The sequence below is a fragment of the Gouania willdenowi genome, chromosome 1 (genome assembly GCF_900634775.1).
Source record: "Gouania willdenowi chromosome 1, fGouWil2.1, whole genome shotgun sequence".
Taxonomy (NCBI): domain Eukaryota; kingdom Metazoa; phylum Chordata; class Actinopteri; order Blenniiformes; family Gobiesocidae; genus Gouania; species Gouania willdenowi.
The window spans coordinates 12,470,448-12,495,585 of NC_041044.1; the positions used below are offsets into that span (position 1 = coordinate 12,470,448).

General features: G+C 42.3%; 1 protein-coding gene across 1 annotated transcript in view; it reads right to left on the bottom strand.

The window, feature by feature from the left end:
* Positions 1-8,759: 8,759 nt before the first annotated feature.
* Positions 8,760-25,138, bottom strand: part of mad1l1 (mitotic arrest deficient 1 like 1) — a 94,153-nt gene continuing 77,774 nt past the window's right edge. The window contains exon 18 of the mRNA XM_028457587.1: positions 8,760-10,669. Within this exon, the coding sequence (XP_028313388.1) occupies positions 10,520-10,669 (150 nt within the window). The 3' untranslated portion in view covers positions 8,760-10,519. The remainder of the gene's footprint in view (positions 10,670-25,138) is intronic.

A 25,138-nucleotide genomic window follows, 5' to 3' on the forward strand; every position in this document is an offset into this window, starting at 1 on the left:
CCCCTAGTTATGTGTGTTTAAAGAAAAGGTACATAAATGAGAACACAAGTGCACAGTTTATGGAAGCCATAGCAATGACACCAACATTGAGTGCTGAGACAGTTGATGATCTTCTGGATGAGTATAATAGAAACGTCTGTAATGTCATAGATGTGGTGGCTCCAATCAAAACTAAGAGAAAACCAAATACACAGAAAACACCTTGGAGGAGGACTGAGATAATGCAGAATTTGAAATCTGACTGTAGAAGAGCTGAGCGTAAATGGAGATCAACAAAACTCCAAATTCATCTAGAACTGTACAAAATAAGTCTGCGAAAATTCAATGATGGCTTGTTCAAAGCAAGGCAGCAATACTTTTCTGAAATTATTGCCAAAAATGTCAACAACTCTCGCACGTTGTTTTCTGTAATTGAAAAGCTCACAACCCCCCCAGATCAGATAGCCCCTGAATTACTGTCAGCTGGAAAATGCAATGAATTTGCTGTATATTTCAATGAAAAAATACAATCAATAAGGTCAAACATCAGAACAAACCAGCAAAATCACAAAAAGCTTGAACAGCTTCAACCACTGAGGGATGAGTCAACTACAATGTTAGAGTTTACTACAGTGAACCCAAATACAATAGAGGAGACTGTTCAGCAGCTGAATCCATCAACGTGTTGCCTTGACACAATACCCTCAAACTTCTTTAAAACTGTTGTAAAGTCAATTGTCACTGATTTGTGTCAGATAATTAACTGCTCATTCCAATCAGGCACCGTACCAAAATCCCTGAAAGTAGCTGCTGTGAAACCTCTGTTAAAAAAGAGAACACTGGATGCCTCTATACTGGCTAACTATAGACCAATCAGCAACCTTCCATTCATGGCCAAGATCATTGAGAAGGTGGTCTTCAACCAACTGAGTCAATTTTTAACATTCAACAAAATATTTGATAAATTTCAGTCAGGTTTTCGTTCTCATCACAGCACTGAAACTGCTCTTATCAAAGTGATCAATGACATAAGGTTGAACACTGATTCAGGAAAAGTATCTGTTCTCATTCTGTTGGATCTAAGTGCTGCATTTGACACTGTAGATCATACAATTTTGTTGCACAGATTGCAAACATGGGTTGGACTAAATGGAAAAGTAATGCAATGGTTTAAGTCATACTTGGAGGAGCGAAGCTATTTTGTAAGCATTGGAAACTTTGAATCTGACAGATTACCAATGTCCTGTGGGGTTCCTCAGGGATCTGTTCTTGGACCCCTTTTGTTTAACCTTTACATGCTTCCTTTAGGACAAATTTTACAGAACTGTAAGGTTGATTATCAGAGCTATGCAGATGACACACAACTATATCTATCACTGAACCCAGATGACCATGGTCCCATTGAGGTGTTGTGTGACTGTTTAGAAAAAATAAACTGCTGGATGAGTGAAAACTTCCTTCAACTAAACCATGACAAGACGGAGGTGATTGTCTTTGGTAACAAGGAAAAGAGGACTGCTGTCAGCAATTATCTTGAGTCTCGATCTTTAAAAGCTAAAGACCAAGTCAAAAACCTTGGTGTTCTGATTGACTCAGATCTTACATTCAGCAGTCAGATCAAATCTATCACAAAAACAGCCTTCTACCACCTAAAGAACATCTCCAGAGTGAAAGGTTTAATGGCTCAGAAAGATCAGGAGAAACTGGTCCATGCTTTTATCTCCAGCAGACTGGACTATTGTAATGGTCTTCTGACAGGAATCCCCCAAAAGAGCATCAAACAGCTACAGCTGGTTCAGAACGCTGCAGCTCGGGTCTTAACCAGAACAAAGAGGTCAGAGCACATTAGTCCAGTTTTAAAGTCTTTACACTGGCTCCCAGTCAGCCTCAGAATAGACTTTAAAGTTCTGCTGCTGGTGTATAAATCTGTGAATGGGTTTGGTCCAGAATACATCAGTGAGATGTTAGTCAGGTATGAACCCAGCAGGTCTCTCAGATCAATGGACACAGATCAGATAGTGGAGCCCAGAGTTCACAGTAAACATGGTGATGCTGCTTTTAGTTGTTATGCTGCAAAGAAGTGGAACAAACTGCCAGCAGAGCTGAAGTCAGCATCCAATGTGAACATTTTTAAATCAAAGTTAAAGGCACTTTTTTTCTCTACTGCATATGATTGAGAGAGAGATTTTTTGTCATGTTGTTGATGTAATGATGATTTTACTGATGATTTTAATTGATTTTACTGATGATTTTAAATGTTCTTATTGATTTTACTGATGATTTTAAATGTTCTTATTGATTTTAAACAATTGAATGTTTTATCATGTAAAGCACATTGAGTTGCCTTGAGTATGAAATGCGCTATATAAATAAATTTGCCTTGCCTTGCCTTGCCTTTATTTTTAAACCAGTTCTGAGACGCTTTTCGCGTGACGTCAGCACTTGAGTTAGCAACGCGCGCCGCCATTTTAAGAGTGGTAAACATTTGCCTGACAACCGTTATTTACCGCTGATATTACGGTGGAGATTTTGCAGTCTGGCTGATTTTTATCGTATAATGCCCAAATCCTGCGTAGTATTTGACTGTCATAATCACGCCTGGCTGAAGGAGGCTTTAATCTGCTGAAATATTCATACAACATTGAGTAAAACCTTCGTGTTGTTCACGGAAAATAGTGTAAATAGCAGTTGTCAGGCAAATGTAAACCCCTCTTAAAATGGCGGAGGGCGTTGCTAAGGCAAATGTCCCGGATGATGATGTCACAGCAAAAAGGTGTATTACGTAAAGCTTCTATAATCACGTTCAGCAAAAAACTGTAACGGCTGGCTTGTCCGCAGTCTCTGAGCTGCTACGGGAAGCAGGAGGGTCAAATGTAGTCGTGCTGCTGCAGTCCTTTAAAACATTTTTACTTGGTTTTATTTTGTGAACCTTTACATTTTATATCACTGTTTTTCAATGTCTTAGTCACTGTGCTTTTCTGCACTTAAAATATTTGCATATTGTGTAAATTATATTTATAAGAACTGGGAAAACTGTAATATGTTGTATTCTTTTTTTTTTGACAATTGTAGCATGATCAAAAGTGCATGGCTTCACATTGTACATAATATGAAAATATATTGACCGGCGTGGACAAAATTCTGAGCTCCATGAGTGTTTCATTGAGTGAGCTTGTAGATGTAATGAGCTCACCTCAGGGTGCACACTCCAGCTCTCATCTACCCCCGTAGATGCTATACATTGAAGTAATCCCACCTTGAATGTTTCTGCATGCAACAGTGTGCACAGGCTGCTGTTGTTCACTTGCTGATATGGAAGTCAAGAAGTTTCCACACCCCAATGAAAGACAGAAGTAAGAGTTTTTATTGGTTAAACAGTTGGCGAAATTAAAACCTAAAAGAAACTGTGGTGTATCATTGAAAAGCATAATACTACATTTTACATTATCAAAAAGTAGATATCTTCTAATTATTGAGTAAAACTTTCTATAATCACTAAAGTGCATGATTAAAGCAGGGTACCCACATAAAGTCAATGTGTTTATTTCCCCGACTCAGGACAGCATACACAGATTGTTTTATAAGATTATCCTGTGGAATGAGGTGCGTTGACAGTACAATCATAGATAAATGAAAACTCTTCACGTGTGTTGAAAACTGTGACTCCTGACCATGTGATTTGAGACGTGGAACAGAATGTAGCCAATCAAGAAGCGAGCTGACCGAGAAAAACAATGCTGCATTCAAGGCAATTCAGAACTTGGCATTTCTGAGTTGGAAATAGATCCAATCTACTAGTTCAATGGCACCACGTCGAAATGCATCAAACACAAGTGACTGGTACATTAATAGATTTTTCCTGACTTTACTGAGTAGGAGCTCCGACTTCACGTGTGGTTCCAAGTCCCTTTTTTCATGTAGGAGATTGTAAAGCCTGACCTGCGAGTTGCTTGGAATGCAGCATTAGATCACATTGTTGGGTTTCGATTGATCACACACAATTTTCTGGCTTGAGTAAGATTGGTGGTTGGATTGTCATGTGTATTAACTGGGGGGGCATTAAGAAAACTGCGGGGGGCACAAAAAGCAGCTGTAAACTACACAAAATTTGGGCATTTTTGATTATTTCAGACGGCAGATTCTCAAGTTTCCTGTCCTCTATCTGAATTTAGCGCTCTCACTTTGTCGCGAATCAGCAATGTAAGTGACGTCACGAGAATCAACAGAGCAGGCCATAGACATATACACATTACAACAGCTCTAGGATACGCTCAATAGCACAATCATCACAAAATTCAGACAAAAGGCTAGAGGATCATCAGGGATCCCCTCTGTGTTATAACGGAAGTTCAGGGGGACACAGATGCACTATACTGTATGTACCAGAAGCATAGGATTAAATTGTATTTCCATGCTTGAAATATTAAAGATGAACAGGTAGTAAAACATCTTTGGTACTATACGTAATTCACAATATCTAATTACAAGTAAAACCATATTTTTCATCAGTCCGACTCCCAGGGTCGGTGGTGCTGGGGGGGGTTTCTGCCTATAGGTCTCACTGGTCTCTGTCGATCCTCTCCCTCTAGAGTCTCCCTTGTGCCTAGTCCTCCAGCAGTGCCAGATAAGCCACTTTGCATCTTTATGCATTGAGTGTGTTCCTTTTTATAACAGCTAAAGGTGTTGCAGCCAATTAATCAGTAGTTTTGCACAATGATCATGTCATTTTAATTACAATTATTATTATCAATATAAAATCAATCAATCAATCAATCAATCTTTATTTGTATAGCGCCAAATCATAACCAATGGTATCTCAAGGCACTTTACAGTAGAGCAGTCTTAAGGACGGACTCTTCATTTTATGGATACACACATATGCATATATACGTATATACACATACAGATGTATCCCACACCCAACATGAATTCATCATGGCGGCAAGGAAAACCTTCTGTTAAGCAGCAGGAACCTTGTGTGGATCCCATTCCTATGATGAACAGCCATCCACGTTATGCTGTGTTGGGTGTGTGCAGAGAAAAGGGTGGAGACAGAGCCGCTGAGACTCTGTAACTCCACACTGAGGATCCCACGGACCTGCAAGACAAAAGCCAGAAGGAGTACAGGAGCAAACACACAAGGGAGTAAGCAGACATAGAGGGAGTGTTTGAAAGAGGAATGGGACCCTCTCCGGTCCCTCTCTAACCTAAATGACCTCTCTCTTAACGCCCTCTCCAACCTCTCTCCAACCGAGCATGCCAGACCCCCCCCCCCGGCAGTCTATGCCTATTGCATCTTAATTATGAGCTATGAGCTGGTTCCTAACTAAAAGCTTTATCAAAGAGGAATGTTTTGAGCCTAACCTTAAAGGTAGAGAGGGTGTCTGCCCCCCGAACTGTGGTTGGTAGATGGTTCCAGAGAAGTGGGGCCTGATAACTGAAAGCTCTTCCTCCTATACTACTTTTAGAGATGAATGGAACAACGAGTAGTCCAGCATTTTGAGAGCGTAGTGTTCTGGGGGGATTGTATGGCACTACAAGCTCCTTGAGATAGACTGGTGCCTGTCCATTTAGGGCTTTATAAGTGAGAAGAAGAATCTTGAATTCTATTCTATATTTTATGGGAAGCCAATGCAGAGAGGCTAATACAGGAGTAATGTGATCTCTTCTCCTAGTTTTAGTCAGTACACGTGCTGCAGCATTTTGAACCAGCTGAAGTGTCTTAAGCGACTTGCTCGGGCAGCCTGCTAAAAGAGAATTACAATAATCCAGTCTAGAGGTAACAAAAGCATGGACTAGTTTTTCGGCGTCGCCCTGAGACAGGATAGATCTGATTTTAGCAATGTTACGGAGATGAAAGAAGGCAGTTCTTGAAGTTTGTTTTATGTGAGAGTTGAAGGATAAATCCTGATCAAATAGAACCCCAAGGTTTCTAACAGTTGTGCTTTGTGCCAGAGTAATGCCATCTAGGGCAGTTAGGCTAGCATAGGTTTCTCTAAGGTGTCGCGGGCCCAGTACAATGACCTCAGTCTTGTCTGAGTTGAGAAGAAGAAAATTTTGGTCCATCCAGGCCCTAATGTCCTTTAGACAGGCCTCAAGTTTAGATAGCTGATTTGTCTCACCTGACTTCATTGATACATACAGTTGGGTATCATCAGCATAGCAGTGAAAGTTAACAGAGTATTTTCTCATAACATTACCAAGGGGGATCATATAGATACAGAAGAGGATTGGACCTAGCACAGAGCCCTGAGGAACCCCGTAGCTTACTTTAGTGTACACAGAAGACTTATTATTCACGTGTACAAACTGGTACCTATCAGATAGGTAGGACTTAAACCAGTTTAGGGCAGTCCCTGTGATTCCAAGTAATTTCTCTAATCTCTCTAGTAGAATATAGTGATCTATAGTGTCAAAAGCTGCACTAAGATCTAATAAAACCAGCACTGAGAGTCGTCCTTCATCTGAAGCCCAGAGTAGATCATTAGTTACTTTAACTAAAGCAGTCTCTGTGCTGTGTTGAGCTCTAAAGCCTGACTGGAAGTCCTCGAACAGGCTGTTGTTTTGAAGAAATTCACAGAGCTGAGCTGCCACAACTTTCTCAAGAATCTTTGAAATAAAAGGAAGATTAGATATAGGCCTGTAGTTTGCTAAAGTGCTGGAATCAAGAGTAGGTTTTTTGAGAAGGGGTTTGATTACAGCTACTTTAAAGGACTGTGGCACGTAGCCTATTGATAGGGATATATTTATTGTCTCCAACAAAGATGGGCAGACTAGGGGAACAACTTCTTTAAACAGCTTAGTTGGGATCGGATCTGAAAGGCAGGTCGATGGTTTGGAGGATGAAATAATAGAGTTAAGTTCCTGAAGTCCTATATGTGTGAAACAGTTTAGGTTAGGCCTATTTACATTTAATGGTACAGCAGGCCCAGGTGAAGGCAGGGAGTGGCTAATTTTATCTCTAATCTTGTGAATTTTATCGTTAAAAAATGTCATAAAGTCCTCACAGCTGAGGGCTAGAGGAATCATGGGCTCAATAGAGCTCTGACTTTGTGTTAGCCTGGCTACAGTGCTGAAAAGGTACCTCGGATTATTTTTATTTTCTTCAATTAGTGAGGAGTAGTATGTAGATCGACTATGTCGTAAGGCTGTCATGTATTTACTATGGCTTTCTTGCCAAAGTATTCGTGACTCCTCTGTTTTATTGGAGCGCCACATTCTCTCTAATTTACGGGTTGTTTGTTTGAGTGTGTGAGTTTCAGAGCTAAACCACGGAGCTTTCCTCTGACGTTTAATAGTTTTTTCCCTCAATGGGGCAATTGAGTCCAAGGTGGATTTTAGTAGACTAGCAGAGCTATCGACAAGCAGATCCAGTTGAGAGGGGTTATAATTAATATCATAGTTATTTATTGGATGGTGCACTGAGTTTAAGGCAGCAGGAATGGCCTCTTTAAATTTAGCCACAGCACTGTTGGATAGATTTCTACTTGTAACTATTTTATTGCACAGTGCGAGATCCTCTAGGATAATGTTAAAAGATATTAAAAAGTGATCTGATAGCAGAGGATTTTCAGGGTAGACTTTTAGTTCATTAATATCAAGGCCATATGTTAGAACAAGATCAAGAGTATGATTTAAACGATGAGTAGCTTCATTAATAGTTTGAAAAAAGCCAACTGAGTCTATTAGGGACATAAAGGCTGAGCTCAGGCTATCACTATCTTTGTCCACATGGATATTAAAATCTCCTACTATCAGTATTTTATCAGAACTGAGGACTAAGTTTGATATAAACTCAGAGAATTCTGATAGAAATTCAGAATAAGGGCCTGGAGGACGGTAAATTATCGCAAATAAGACTGGCTGGCAGGTTTTTGATTCGATATGAGATAAATTTAGAACCAGGCTTTCAAAGGAAGTGTAACTGGCCTTTGGTTTAGGATAGATTAGGAGAGAGGAATGATAAATAGCTGCTACACCACCTCCACGGCCTATGTCTCGTGGCATATGAGTATTTAAATGACTGGGAGGAGTGGCTTCATTTAAACTAACATATTCATCTTGATACAGCCATGTTTCAGTTAAACAGAATAAATCAAAGTTATTTTCTGAGATAAGGTCATTTACTAGTAGAGATTTGGATCTCAGTGATCTAATATTTAATAGAGCACATCTAATGGTTTTATGTTTTGGTGTTTCTAGATTTGAGATTTTAATTTTTTTCAGATTTTTATAATTGATAGCTCTTTTATTTGATTTTATGTTAAAATCATTGTGAAATATGGGTCGGGGGACTGACACCGTCTCCATAAAATAATATTCATCACCATCACAACAAACTGTTATTTGTAGGCGCGTGCACATCACTCACTTCCTTAAATTTTTTCCTCCTTCGTTTTTGGCAAATATATCCTTCATAAATGACATGTGTTGTGAAATGTGCAATGTTTGATTATTTCACACAAATGTATCAACAGTTTCCCGTTTACGATTTTGTGCGTACGGCAGGGTCAGAGCTGCCGTGGAGGTACGCACATTATCTTGCCAGATTTTTTCTTTTACAAGTCCCAAACGTTGTTTATAAGTGCCGTACGCTTTCTTTCTTTTTTTTAAGTATGCAGCCTTTATAAATGACACTCCAGGACTTTTTGTTTCACAGTTGGAGGAGACAGTGAAGTGAAAGAGCATGTTTTATGACAGTTAAGGTAAAGGAACATTTTGTGTTTGACCCTGAAATGTCAAAGTCACAAAAAATGGCCATTGGAAAGGATTCCGGTAGAGTTTAGCAGGATTTAAGTCACTGATTTAACATTAGTCACATGCCATCGCTTCCGACAGCACTGCATTGGCCATTACGCACAAACAACGGATCTCTGGACTGCAGGTGACCTCTGAGGGGCTAGCGTTTAACTTCCTGACTCATTAAATTGTCCAGTGTTTCATCAGCATATGGATGAGCCAGGAAGTGGTCGTGTCACAAAATAACAAAAATTAATATTTAGTCTAGTTGAGAAGGATTTCCAGCAGGTATTCAGAACTTTTATTAGCCTGTAAAGCTCAAACAATGATCAGATTCAGCTATGATAAAGAATGCAGTTAACACCATATAAAAAACAAACACTGTTTGTTACAGTGTTGGGTTCACAGCTTAAAAAACATGACATCCACTAAAAAACGTAGCGGGTGCAGAATGTGTGAAAACAAGGCCAGTATGTGGAATATACTGTAAAGAGGGAAAGGTTTTCCCTCTGCACCAGCGTGAGTTCCTATATTGTTGCTGTGATATGTGACGTACATTCCTTATGAATCACTGCTTTTGTTTGTCAGCATTATTGAATTGCTCTCTCGCTTCTTTTCACTCGTCATTCTCCTCATTCTGCTTTATTACCACCGAGGACTTTGTTTGCCTGCTCCAGCAAAGAAACAAATACTGGATAAAGTTATAACTCATTCGATCAATATCTCACTGAGAACTGAATGTATATTTGTTATTGAAAAAGATACTTGATGCATCACATGATAATTCTTTTTTTACATAAATGTCCTTGTTAACACTAAGCTGCTGGATTAATGACATATTAACTGGTGTTAAGACATTAGAAAAAGCTAGACAGTTGAACCCATAATGTGTCACTATAAGTACGATAAAATAAAGACAGTAAAAGTTGTAGAAACACTGTACTGAGGGGCCATTTAAAACAAACGTTATTATAAAACTTGATTCTTTACAAGGGCTGTGGCAGACAAATGGTTGCTTTCATGTTCATAGATAAAGTCACTCATGATGATTGATTCATTCTCACTTTGTTTCAGGTGTGCATCATGATACGACACATTGAATTTTAGTTTGTTTGATGTCCAAAAGAGGTCAAACATCACACCTTATCACGGCTTTAGTTTTGGATGTTTGGAAACCTACAGCTAGGTGAAGTGTCAGCAGAGCACAAATCCTGGTTTATATATTCGGCCCTGAAGCTTCCCGACTTACTATGAATTTAAAATGCTGAGAGATTACGTAAAATCAAATATTGATTTTTTTATGCTTCCCATTTAAAATGATTAAATGTAGTGAAGGGGAAAGATTAGATATGAAATTTCACTCTACTCTCATGTTGGTTCCTCAAATCAAAAGACCTCGTAAAAAATAAATTAAAATTAAAGGAATGTGTTAAAGCCAAAAATCTATTTATGGAAATTCCATATTTTGAGAGGAAAAAAAAGAAAACTTAAAGAAATATCATTTAATGTGTATTCAAAGTGATCAATCATTTTTGTGAGAAAAAACATCTAGATATACAAACATTTATTTCCCTCCTAAGAGTGGGAGTTACAATTACTAAATGATGTATTGGAAGCATCAGAAGCTCTAGAACACACACAGGCAGCTGTGGTCTGCCAAGGAGAAATGTTTTCTTTGATTAAATATTTAGCCATCACATTACAGCGCTAGCTCGGTTCTTTAGCTATAGGATTAACGATGGCAGCGTTCTCTAAAGCTAATCGGTCACTGCACTTTTCACACTAAGTTGTTGGTCTGGTATTAAGCTGAGGTTTGTCGGCTAAAGAGCTCGAGAGTCACAGCGGAGAGAAACACTGGGATGCTCTTCTGATGATGCAGGTGAAGAGCCACCATCTCCCCCAGAGTTTTGGAGAACTCGGTTTCCATGAGCTGCATGTTGCCGTTTGAGCCCTGAAAGAATAAAGAAAACACATGGCATCAAATGGCGCGTTTTCATTGGCGGTATCCGCTCTTCACAGCTCCGCACTCCTCGCTTTCCCCTCTGCGTGAGTTGATGACTCTACGCCGGGGTGGGCTAACTTTTTGAGGGTCGGGCGAGCACCCGATGCATACATACATGGTTCTTCTTCTTGTCTAAAGTTCACATTTATAAAATGTCATAACAAATCAACCATAGGCGCTACAGATTTGCAACAAATTTTCAATATCATGCCAATCTACTTAAAAACCCTTTCTTCATCAACAATAAAGATCATTAGGCAAGACAAATTTAGAAGCCTAAAACGTATCAGCAATTAAAAGAGCATTCAATTAAGACAGCATTAGATATGTGAGGGAATAAAATCAAACATGGAACTAAAGTGCAAACATAATTTATGATCATGTGAAGTGAAGCAGAACCATAAACAGACTTTTTTAAAACATTTATTTCCTTTTTTGCTTTCTTAAGCTTTTTGGCACAGATTGCAAATTTTTTTTACTGCTGTTCTTTGTTTTTTTTTTTAATGCAAGTAATTAGTTTCATTTAGTTTTTGAGTTTTGATTCATTTACGAAGACATTTACTTATTATGAAACATGATGTTACTTGTTCCCTGTTGGTTCATTCATACTTGTATTCCTTTAAAACTGCAATGGTTTCTTTGCAAATAAGGCATACAGCTTTTGAACGGACTTCAGTGGACAAGTTTTTACTATTACTTCCATTCTTTATTAAACACTCAGCACTCACTGTCGACTTTCCTCATTGTTGCAGATGGGTATTTAAGGCTGTGTCAGCGCCGCGGTTTTGCTCCGTCAATCTCCACCTGGCGCGTCATGCCAGCTTAACGCTGCCTTGTGAGCCAGCCATATTCACGAAACACCACAAGATCCAGCAATAAAACAACAATAAACTTGCGTTGATTTTCCGCTGTGGAAGAACTGTTTGTCTGGGCAGCTATTCAATTTGCTTTATAAACATGAGACAGAGCGTGGGGGCGGGGCGTTCGCCGGTACATACATAGACTGTAGAAAATACGTACACAGCACTGCACGAAGGACGCCAAAATGCTCACCTTCGTGGGCGTGTCTGTTTATATGTCAATCATGGCAGAGAGCTTCCTGGAGGCGCGGCTTCTCCAGCTCAGTGCTGCGTCAAATTCGTCATCAAAGTGGGAACGTGTCATCAAATTAGAGCGAAGTGTTTGGGCTCACCCTGCAGTAAGAAAGGAGCAAATCAGCCTTTAACTAACGATTGAGAGAATCAATGAAATAAACACTTTGGGCATGTGTATGAAGCCCAAATAGCACTTTTATGATGTTTAAAGCACAGAAAAGTTGATTTAGCGTAACATGGGCCCTTTGAGGAGTAATGTTCCACATGTAGTTTATTCAATGGTTAACAGGTGCTGTGGTTTCCCATGGCCTTGAAGGCATCATTGTTACGTGCAGCTTTCTCTGCCAATGTTTGTCTTTGTTCACGTGTTCTGCGTGTTGATTGGCTGGGAGGCTGGAAAAAGGGCAGACGTAAGCGGAGAATGGGAGAACATTCTCTTCCCACGGGTGTTGAGGAGATAAATGACAGTAAGGCAGTTCTGTTTGTGTTTTGTTTATTTTGTCTTCAGCGGGCCACATTAAGACCAATGGATGTGGCCCGCGGGCCGCAGTTTGCCCATCAATGCTCTACGCTGTGATAATTCTCAGAACCAATCAGTGTCAGCTTTGAGTCTACAACACATTTCACGTCAAGAAAGAAGATACTAAAAAAGGCAGCAGCAGGAACCACGGAGGAGGTACTTTTTCCCAGTGGAAAAGGGAAAAGGAGAGGAGAGCCGAGTAGAGCCGATACCGCCAATGGAAACGCGCCAAAAGTTTAATTCCACATGCATCATAATCTTGAAAGAAAAAGAAAAAATCTTTTCCAAGTGAAGCAAGATCACTTCCAGTTGTTTTTTCTTCTGCAGGGAATATAAAAGCGAGTGTGCGCGTCTGTGTGTCTTCACAGCAGGGTGAAGGTGTCTAAATCTGTGTGGATTAATTAAAAGGAAAAAGGAGCAGCTCGGGGCAATGAAGTGAAGGAGACAGGGATGAGGAAAACGAGGGATGAAGTAATTAAAGCATCGCAGAGATGGAGGAAGGTGGGCCACCACCCACTGAGAAGATATTGAGACGTCTGTGAAACGTTCTGGTGTGTGACAGATATTTCATCTGTCAACTATTACACAGATGGAAAAATGTCACTCATGAAGAAAGTCCACAACAAAAAGGCCCTAAAAGATTAAAGATCAACAAAAAAAAAGATTCATTACGTCCCACTGATGGCCTGAATGATTTTGGTTAATTGGAGCTATACCTTGCACAGTGTTGAGAAGATCATCTTCAGCAGTAGAATGATGAATGGAGGCATTTCAGTGAACTGCTTGGAAAAGTTGGTCTGACTTGATAAACTAATTTGTGTGTTTCCTGTCACACTCAGCTGTTCACCGCGATGAATGAACGGTCACATATCTCTGACGGCTGAGAGGAGAGGATACCTGAACTAATGGAATTTGCTAGCTGACTGCACAATGCCTAACCCCAGCTAAATGCAGTGGGGAAGGGGCTCAAGAGACAGGTTGAGTGACACACGGCTTTAACGGTTACTAAACAGACCAACATAGAGCAGCCTACGTTTTTGTTTTAGTATTTTATGCCTTTAACCTGTTTTTCTGAAGCACAGACAGCATGAAACATGACAATTATTGACAGAAAAATGATATACAAAAAAAAGTGTGTGAAACAAATTTAGAGAAAGTTGAAAACATGGTTTTAAACCTGAGCTTCCTGTAACCACTGCCTCTACATGGTGGCACAAAAACAAGTACACTTGAAGGTGTATTAAAGTCAATATATTGAGAAAATGAAAAAAATAAATAAAATCAATAAGAATTTCTGGAACTAAAGACCCAAAACATACAGGTACATACACAGTTAAAGACACACACTCATGTGTACATGCGACAGTCAATACGTTGCCCAATGAAAACACACTCTTGCTAAAAAGTATTTTATACAACAGTTAGTATCGACCAGGGCTGGGGTCAATTATTATTGTAACTGCGTAATTTATTATTAATCACAATGATGGCATCATAAGTGTAATTTGAAAAATCTGTTGCTGATGTAATTGTAATTGAGTTTAGATAATTGACATTGAACATTTTATAAAAATTGTCAATTATAATTTAATGCAAAACTGATGTACAGTTCTACATATGGAGTTAATAATTATTAAAATATGTTTCATATCAAGCTTTACCACATTTTACTGTTAAAAATATATATAAATCCAGGGGTATACTGACCCAAAAAAAGGCTCAAATGCCCACACCAAAAATATTAAAATCTATATTTTCATTGATTAGGAAGCCAAACAAAGTAACCAATAGATAGGATTGAAATTAGATGATAGATATTTGTTTTTAATGTATTTAACAGCTGATTTAGGACCCGTTATCATAAGAGATGCTAACAGAAAGCTAACACAAGAGGAATGTTAACTTTATTAGGTTATTTATTTCAGGCTCAGTAATTGTGATTATTTGCAATTGAACTTTAATAATTGAGAACAAAATTGTAATTGACTTTCTGAGGACAAAAAATTATTGGATTGGGAAAAAATGCTGGTCACTGTAATCGGAATTGAATTGTAATTGAACATGGGTAATTGATAGGGATGTAACAATTAATCATAAGGCAGTTAAAAATCGATTCATAGGTATAACGGTTCACATCGATACTCTGAAAATTGAATCGCAGTACTTTTTTAAAACAGCAGAGGGCGCTATAGATTTATCCTTCTCGTCCAAAAGTGTAGGCGGTGGGCGGAATCTGCTACTACTTTTTTTCTGGCCCCCTTCTACTCTTAAACATGTTCATAAATGATTCCTTACCCCTTTAGCACCGAAAGAATATCTGTAATAACACATGAATATCTGTAAAAGTCACGTTTTTCTATTAGCTCTGTCTGCTAGCATAGCATCTCTTCTTCACTGCTAGAATATCTGCATGCCAATCGACTACTGGGTTACCAGCGACCTCTGCTGGTCCAAACAAATATCTGACGCATAACAGTGCGGACTGTTTTTTTTTTTTTTTTTAAGTCCAATTGTTAAGGCACTAAATAAATTTTCAGTCACACTTTTAAAAAGAAAAGGAACTCATATGTAGTTTTGCATTACTATAGAACCAGAATTTAAATTAATTTTCTTGCTGAAGGCATTTTTAAAAACTAAAGGCATGCAGTTACTACGGTGAGCAGAGTAAACCGATCGACACGCAGTTATCTCAGCTGTTTGTTGTGACTGCAGCTGATTTGACAATTCTTTTAATGCATACATTAATGAGTACAGACAACATAAGTCATGGGTTTCTTACAAAAGTATTTAAAATAAGCAAATTAAAAGCTAAATCTACAGAGGCGGGTGCTGTGGGCTGAACTAAGGAAGAGAACATAGGAGGGGGGAGGGGCCTCGTCCCCAAGGCGGCGCCTCGTCCCCTCAAGCACAGCAGGAAAATGGCTGCCAGCAGGAGATTTAAAGGTTACTCAAAAATACGTGAATCAATCTTAGCAACACTCGATGTGTTTTTCAGAAGGGAATGACACACTAACACAATATGAAGCTTGAAAAAGTGATTTTTACATGATACCCCCCCCGCTTCAAGAAAATGCAGCATTGTTAAAGGTGTGTTGAAGTTGTGTGGAAGCTTTAGGCGGACAGTGTGTTAGAGTTCAAATGATTGCGGTGTGAAATTATTTGGTAAAGAAGTGCTTTAGAGGCAGTGGGAATGTAATAAAATGAAAAGGAAATAAACAAAGAAAATGACAACTAATCTTTTAACCAAAGGATCTCTGCAGGGAAAGCATTATTTTGTATCTGTTTGTCTTGCATCCAGTATTCAAATACAAACACCCTCATGAGCAACCTAAAGACAGCATCAAGTGGATGATGTACCTGCTGCAGCACCTCCTCTGTTTGTACTGATTATACCTTTCACGAGTCAGTGAGTTCACATGCAATGCCTGTAAACCTGTTTACATTTTCACTGCACAGGTAGATGTAGACTGAATGTTGAGAAGCAGTAGTGGAATAGATTCGATGCATTAATGTGACAAGAACTGCAGCCTTTCAGGCCACCGTAACATTCAGACAGATCTATGTGAGCTTCTCTAAAGTTCTGCATTAAAAAAAGCCGTCAATAGTTACTCATGGTGCCGTTTCTTCTTCTGGACTACAACCTAGTATAATGAATTAAAAAGGGCACATATTTACTATTGCATTAACATTAACAAAGATTCTCTACTTGAAGGAGTCGGCTGCTGTGCCAGGCTGGCCTTTGTCACTTGTATTCTGACATCTTTTTCATCTATGTAGCCCCAAAGCTCATCCAGCAGCACCTTCACACTTCAGCTCCTTCTCCTAATGTGTGCACTGTGGAGGAGAAGGCAGCATTGAGACTTTTGCAGAAGGGCTCCAGGCTCATCTTAATCAGACAAGAACACACAATACAACGTGTGCTTTTAAATGTCCACAACATAAAGAAAAGCGGTGTTGAGATCTAAAAGGGGTAACAACATGGTTTCAGACATTAATTAATCACAGCTGTTCCCTATCAGTCAATAAAAGAATAACCAAGAAACAAGAGAACCTGATTGTGAAAGCACAGATAGTTATGTTTCTTCCCTTTACGTACTTACAGCTAGTACCCACTGTTCTTTCTTTACGCACGATTGGTTGACTTCTTACAGCAAGGATCACGACTGAGCTATCATTCTACACAAAATCATTATGCAAGTTTCTCTGTACCCATTTATAAATGTAAATACCATGTATAATCTGGATTTAATCCACCCATGAAGAGCAGTGGATGGTTGCTTTGCAGCATCAAAGGAGCAATTACAAGATCCTAGGTTACAGTCCAGGGATTCAAACCTTTAGTCATAATTTCCTGCTCTTTCGGCACCAAAAGATGTTCATAGGACTTCAGACATTCAGGTCATTGCAATTCTCAGACAACCACCATCGTTGTAAACAGCTGCTAATTAAAATTATTATTTTCCTCAATTACATTTACGTTCTCAATTACTAAAGTGAAATTAATCACAATTACTGAGCCTTTAATAAAAAAAGACATTTCCTTCCTCTTGTGTTAGCATCTCTTATGATAATGGGCCAGTTTCTTGTAGTGCTGTGCAATGGTTTCAAAATGGATTTTTTCAAATAACTCCAACACCCAATGCTTTTAGTGTTGTTTAAAAGTCTGTGCAAGGACAAAATTTTCACACGGGGAAAGAAACCTTTAAAGGAGACATATCATGCTTTTAAGTCCTTCCTTTTTACACATAAATCATACAGCTGTGGTCTATATAAAGCGGAACTGCAATGCTTGGGTCTGAATTCCTCATTATTATAGCTCCACAGGCCCATTTTCTACCCCTTTTCTGATGTGCTTCTGAGAGCAACTCGTTTTGGTGCGGTCTCTTTAAATGCAAATGAGACACTCCATACCCCGCCCCCTCTTCAGGTGACACTCGGTTCAACTCCACCCTGCTCGGCCATTTTTGTAGTTTGATAGAAGAAATACGGCTATGTAGCGGCGCATAAACTTTTTATTCACACGTTATTTACAAAATGTCAACAACGTTAGACTTGTCCATCCAGCTTTACATGTTCCAGCCAGAGTCAGACCCAGTGGAGCGAGATGAAAATGAAGATGATGAACCTGCAGAACCCTAACAAGTGAGCTAACACAAGCACCGAGCTAACGCTAGCGCCAAGCTAACGTCACGAAATGCATTTTAATAGTCTTTTCAAAGACAAAAAACGGCAAAATGAAATGACTAATGAAAACTTTAGACTTAAATTAAATCACGTAGGCCACATCATCAAGGATCTAAAACGAGCACACAGCGCTAACATATGAAGTCTGAAGACGGTGCAACTGCCAATGCTAACAAAACAATGACAGGGACATCTTATCATCACACTTTTTAGCGTTATTTACAGCTTACCAAAGTGCTCTGTTCGTCATCTCCAAAGATAGAAGGAATTGAACCCTCAATCAGACAAAGTCTTTCGGCATATCCTTCTTTATACTGGCGGAGGTTGCAGAAGCAGTCATCCTTGAAGTGCTTCGAGCACACAAAAATGACCTTACCCACAGATGTGGGTACATTTCCGTGAAAAATAAAACTCAACCAGGCACTTTGAAAAGGTTCTGATGCTGGGAGACGGTGTAATGAAGCGTGTGGGTTACTACATCCAACAACTGAACATTTTGACTTATCCTCTCGTAACTTCGGCATCCTTGAGCTTGGACTACAAAATAAAAGCGAGAAATAAAAATGGTGGATTGCTCAAAGTGTTGGACCTAGAGTTGATGTACTAATTTGGCAGTTCTGCTGCAAATACTGTGATGTAATAGTTCAAAAAACATAATAGAGAATAGAAAAATCGAAACAGATTGAAAAATATGAGCAAAACAGAATATAAAGATATCTACGGAGCACCTGAAGAGACTAATTTGATTTTTTCTGTACTTCTAAGCACTCTAAATATACAACAAAATACATTTAAGGGCTAAAAAAGTGGATTTAGCATGATATGTCCCCTTTAACAAAGAGCTAAACTAAAAAGCTTTTTGCACATCTCAGATTAAGACACACACTCAGCACACCCATTGATATTCCACACCAACGCAGCAAAGGCAATGCACTTGTTTTTCCTAAAACGTAACCTGGCAATGAGGAATCTCCTTCATGGAGTCATAAAACGGCTTCAAAATCAGAGCTCATAAACAGGATACTTCACAGAATCATAGTGGGGACCAACTTTACACACCAGGCCTTGTGGTCCTGATTTAGTTATATTTAATCTATATTATGCTATCTTGAAATACGCCATACTGTGGTTCAAAGGCTTCTTTTAATCCGAGAATCCTTCCTCCTGCTTCATCTCAACTGCCTCTTACTGTGGCTTCATTCCTCTGATGGTCCCTGGAGCCTTCTTTCCCTGTGCGGCTGTCAAAAAGCTATACTTTCCCCTCAGGCTGCTCCTCTGATCATGAGAGCACACCAACACATGTGCACAATGCTCGAGAAACTGCCTGGTTTTTGGCCACATTAAGCACGCATGGCAAAGAAAAACATTGGGACCTGTTACCATAGAGACCTCAAGATCTAAAATAGTGTTCTCAAGGTAGACAGTGTGTGTGTGTGTGTGTGTGTGTGTTAAGCAGCAATTCATTGAGACGATTGGAAAGAAATCCTAAAATAACTGTCTAATATGATACCAGGGGTGTGTATTACCTGGTATCCCGATACATAGGTCAAGATATGATACAATATATCCCGATATTAAAGTACAAGGCGATTATTGAGATTTTTTTAATACATGACTTAAGAAACAACTAATCTGTAAATGTGTACACCTTCATGAGAACATTATGTATGAAATATATTTTATTGGCATATTTTACACTCAAAACATTGACTTTAACATGCCATGGCAAAACAACTTAAAATAAAAAAATAACATACAATCTGTCTGTAACTATTACTGTAATCCAATTTTGACTTTAGTGTAACTTAACTGAGGTATATGCATAAAACAACAAATAAATGCAGAAAGTTAGTACTTTCTTTTAAGATTTTGTTGAAAAAACACAAGCTGGTCAACATGCCCAGGCTTCAGTGCACTTCTTTGTGCAGTTACAATGTCTCCTGCAGTGGAAAAGACTTCCCTGGTTAAATAAAGGTTAGGAGGAAAAAAAAAATCAATATGGATGCATTTATAATCGATCCGAGAATCGCGCAACATAATATTGCGATACATCGCCGAATCAATTTTTTTTCAACATCCCTATATGATACCAAACTGCATTTCATTCCAATATTTAAATCCGTGGTCTGGGTGTCCGGGGGCGTGCTCTCCTGTCATCTGCCCGGGGACCGGCCGCGGCTCGTGGCGGCGCTGCGCAGCCTTGGGTGGGGCGGGGCTGGTGGCCTGGGGCCCGCTGTCGTCCGGGGTGCGCTGGCGTCGGGGGGGTGTCTCGTGCCGGTGCGTGGGTCGTCGGGGGTCCCCTCCGTGGGGGGGGGGGGGGCTCTTCTGGCGCCGTTGGTGTGGGATGGCGGTACCGGGCTGGGGGTGCTTCGGTACTCGGGCTTGCCGGTCCGTGGCTGGCGGGGTGGCCCTGCTTGGCGGTGGATGGTGTCCTCTTTCGTCGGGGGGGCCGGGGCCGCCTTCCGGTGGAGGGTGTTGTGTCGTGGCGCCGGGTGGGCCTGTGCTGGCCCTGGTGCGGGCACGGGCCTCCCCCCTGCTCGGCCGCTCTCCTTGGCGGCGGGGGGGCGTCGCTCTGGGCCGGCGTGCGGCGGGGGTCGCTCCCTGGGGCACCGGGGGACGGGGTTGGTGCCTGGCTGCGCCCGGGGGTGGGGGGTGCCGCTGTGCTCCGCGGGGCCGTCGCAGTCTGGGGGGTGCCGTGGGGGGGGTCTCCGGCTTTGCTGCTCCGGGGCCCACAGTGCCGCTTGCCCGTCTGCACCATCTACCATCTCGCGTGGCCCGCCACGCGGACGGGCCCGGCTCGCACCGGACAGTCCTCCTACATGTACACTTCACCTCACTCCCAGCTGGTCTGGCCCATTCACAATATGCACCACACACCCATACCCAACCCTTGGGGGGCTGGATGGTGGGACTGGGGGTGGAGGGGGCCGCCACCTGTGTCACTGTGTAGTGGCGTGGGGGCGGCACTCCCACCTCTAGTTACCCTACTAATCCCTCCAATTTTAATCACACCTCAACATGCCACCCCCCGGAGGGTGTACCCTCACTTACACCCTCCGGCCTATTACACCACATACACGTATATCCACAGAGGTAGGATGGGGAGCACCGCTCCCCTCCATCCCCCTTCTTTTAATTACACCCCATACATTCACTGAACACACACACTCACACAGGGGATAGGGAAGTGCCTCTCCATTGGGGAATGGAGAGGCACCATAACAGGGTGGTGGGTTGGCTCACATATTTGGGCCTCTCCGGTGGGGGCCTGGCCCCTCTGTTGGTGGCTGGGCCACTACATAGAGTGAAAATACATCAGGATGGTGTGGTCGGGCGTGGCGGTGGGTCTCGGGGGGGCTTTGCTGGGGTCTCTCCTTGCGGGGTCTTTCCGGGCGGTGTCGGCCTGGTGGAGCGCGGGGGCGCTTCCTCCCCTTGGGTGAGGCTTGGTGCTTGTTTCGTCGGCTGGTGGCCTTGGGGGCGGGCCCCGCGGTGTGCGGGCCTGGGGCGGCCTGCCTCGCCGGTTTGGGGGGTGGGTGTGCTGGGGGTGTGCTGGTGTCCTCACCGGGGTTGGGGCGGGGTTGCTAGGTGCCTCGGAGCGATGCTGTTTACTGGGGGGCGGCGCTAGCTGTTCCGGTGGTGGAGGTTGCTGTCGGCCGCCTGGTGGGTCTGTCCTGCCATCTGCGGACTGGTGGGTGGGTCCGGGGCATCTTTGGCTCGGGGCTGCGGTTCCGCACTTGATGTGTGCCTTTGGGGTGCCTCCGTCCCCGCGGTGGGGATCGCCGGTTGCTCGCGGGCCGGTGGGTGGCGCTGCTCCGTGGCTGGCGCTACCTGGGGGGCGGCGGGCCCTGGGCTGCTGGCCTTGGGCTGTCCGGGGCTGTGCGGTCCTGCTGGACTGTGGCCGGGTCCTGGGCGGGGGTGGGGGGTGCGTCCCGGGGGGCTTGGCCCGGGGACTTGCCCTTGGGGGGCCCTGGTCCCGGGGGGTGCTCCTGGGGCCCGGGGTGATTGGCTGGCTGGCCGGGCCGGTCCTGGCGGGGGTCTTTCGGGGCGGGTGCCGCGTGCCGCGCCCTTGCATACCTAATGGTACGGCCCCTGCTTGGGCAGTGCCCCATGAGGCAGGGTGCTGGGGATGCACAAGGCGGTCTGGCTTGGCCCTTGGAGGGGGCCCTGGCTTTAAAAAAAAAAAATAAATAAATAAAAAAACTAAAGCCCGTGGCGCGGGCGACATCAACAATAGGTGATTTGGGGCGCCATGGGGGGCTAGGTTGGGGTGCCTGGGGGCCGACGGGGAGACTCCCGGCGGCCCCCTGGTGCCTTATGCGGCTTGGGGTGTGGTCGTCCTCCCTGGGCGGGCTGCTCCTGGTGCTGCGTTCATTCCGGGTCCCTCTGGCCTGGGGTCGGGTCCCTGCTGGCTCTGGGCCCGGCGGCGGGTGCCCGCCGGCTGCCCGTTCGGCGTGGCTCTGGTCGTCTGCTGGGCGTGGGCTTCGGCTCCTCCGCTGGGGTCTCGGGCGGGGAGCTCTCTGGGCCCTCCCCTCGGGGGGTTGGGCGCGGGGGTGTGGGGGGGTGGGGGGGGATGGGGTGGGGGGTCTGGGGGTTGGGGGTTGGATTGGTGGCATGGTGCGCTGGGTCCTTGGCTCCTTGGGGCTTTCTCGGGTGTGTTTGGGGGGGGCGATGGTTGCCTCTCGGTTTGGGATCTTGGGGGCGTTCGGGGGGCTGCTTGGCCGTGTGGTGGTCGCCGGGGGCCCCCGGGTTGCCCGCTCTTGCTGCTGGCCTGGCTGCTTCCGGGGCCCGGGGGCGGCTCGTGGGTTTTGCAGTGGCGGTTCTTGGAAATACATTTGTCATGGATGCACTGGCCTTGGGCTGTGGGATAACACTCATACTGGGCTCAACCACAGACACGTTGTTCCCAAATACCTGTTTTATGGAATTTCCACTCACTTCTTCCTCTGCTCACAGCCACCACCATTATTCCTAAGCCACACACTGGTCACCAAACTGGCTTGATAACACAACAATAAGCACAATATACACAACCACAATTTCACATCGCATCACTTGAAATCTATCGACTACTCCCCACCCATTCCATTTCCTATCTTGTATTCCTCTTCCCTGTTAACTTCCCCACCCCTCTCCAACCCCTCACCTTGGTGTAACACTGCCCTCTCTTTTTTTACATCCTCCCTTTAATAAAGTATTTCTTACCCTTCCCTAGGGAGGGCTGGTGATGGTCACAATTATGCAATGAAATAAATAAATTTATTTAATTGCAATAACAAAATATGCATTGCTGTTAAAAGATTGCACTTCTTGTAGTGTTAACCTTCGACAGAATGTGCAGACAAGAGAAAAAAAAAAAAAAAAAAAAAAAAAAAAAAAAAAAAAAAAAAAAATAAATAAATAAATAAATAAATAAATAAATAAATTTTCAATGAACCAAGATTTAGGCAGACATGCAAACATGACTGAACAAAAGGTCAGAGATTTGGAAGGAATTTAAAGATGCACAGAGCTGAAGCAGCTGCTCTGTGAGCAACAATGGGTGAGCAATGTTAACTGACCGAAGATATTTTGGATGATTGGGTGATCCTGAAAATAAGGCCTGAGCAACACCAAAACACATTTGAAGTCACTAAAGAATCCTCATGAACAGACCATTTATAAGGTTAGTGCATTTTCATGTTTAATTTATAAACAATTGTTGGAAACTTAAAAACAATAGGCCTGTAGATTCCTCTTTGTATTCATGGAAGGTTTCATTCAATAAAAAAAAAACGGTTTATCTTATTTAGTTTTAATTGAGGAATGTTTGGACTTAAACACTGCAGCCTCGCAGCAGGCTTTGAGAGGCTGAGCTTGCACAGACGTGTCTACATTGTCTTCACTACTGAAACACCAACAAAGCACTTTAAGTACAGAAAAAAGAGTTTTCTGGACCCACACTCTTATTCACATGGGGGTGGCTGCATGATGCAAATAGCAGGGTCGACATCATATTTACAACTATTCTATCATACAGAATCTAGAGTTATCACGATACCAAAATGATAAAAAGTAAAAAATATTATTTTTATATTATTACTATTTTTATGAACTGCAATGTATTTTTACAAGTTAGAAATACTTTTTAATTACTTGTAGTGTTTGGTGCATGATAAAAGTACATGAACAGAAGCATATAAGCAATAAAAAAACTAATAAATGAAGTTAGAATTTATATGGTTGAAATTAAAAAATAATCATTCAGTTTCCTTTGCAATTCCTTGCTTTCAATTTATGTTTAACTAATATAAATAATCAACTTAGGATAACAAATCCACTGTCTTTAAAAAAAAAAACTGTGACAATAATGCTTCTCCAACATAATAAACCATAGAGAATAAAATACAATAAACAGGAACTGATTCATTGAGGAAACTATATTTGTATGCATTTTCTGGGTGACGTCACTGGTGTTTTATGGGATTGGATGTGATCCCTCCTTTGTACTGTATGTAAAAAGATCGCTCTAAGTCCGTGTGGAAAAAAAAAAGTGTTCCCTCCTTTGGCTCCTATAGCTTGGTGACAGCGCCAGCACAGTGGACCTCCTATTGTTTTACCGTCTCTGCCTCGTTTTAAAAAGCCAAAATAATTCCAAATGGGACTTGGGGAGTTTGATTTTTGAGCAAAATTAGTGATGCCACTGATGACGACGCGGCCGCGGCAGACTCGCCACTCGGGCCCGGTGCTTCTGCCATGTGTTGTCTTGTGTTTGTGACTGTAAGCCGTGCATAAGTTCAGGCCAGACAGAACTTTAGCTTGTTGTTTGTTTTGAAGAGAGTTTCTGTCAAAGCGGAGCTGTCTTCAGTTCCTTCATGCCGGCAGACACACACAAACAGCCAATCAGCTACAGAGGGGCGGACCCAGTGTGCGGAAACAGGCTATCATATCCCCAGACGTCACCAGTAACAGGCAAACAGCCAATCATTTAGCATGTATGTTCGGTGGAGTTCGGTTGCCATGTTGGTATGTTTTCACATAAGTAGCATGCAGTGAGCTTAGACTGTGCAGTGAGAAGCCGGGAGGAAAGTAGAGACAGCCGCTATGAAGCGGATACTGGCACCGGTAGTATCGTAATCCACAGTAGTACCGTCGTGCAGAATTTCTAGTATAGTAGGAACCGTTACAATTTGGCACCATTGGGCACTGTGGGTATTGTGCAACTATAACAGAATTCATTGAACACAACATACTGGTTTTTGAAATATGGGAGAAAGCCACAGTAACCTGGAAAAACCCACACAAGCAAAAGTGAGAACATGCAAACTATACTGCAGGGCCTAATACTACAAAGATGGATTTTCTCTAATTGAGGTAACTTCCAGGATTGAGCCAGGGTACTACGGCACTGGTTTACTTCTGGTGGTTTACCAGGGTAATTCACCATGGTTACTTATGCTCATTGGCTAACCAGCTCCAGAGTAGCTTTTGTTCTGGATAAGACATTAGGAAGTATAAAAGCACCGCCTCCTGACCAGTCAGTTCTCTTGGAAAATGACCTTTAAAGCCAGGACCTTTAAAGTTCCTGGCTGGTCCCTGGATCGAGAGGTGCATTCAGAAGAGAAAAAATATTTAGTACATACA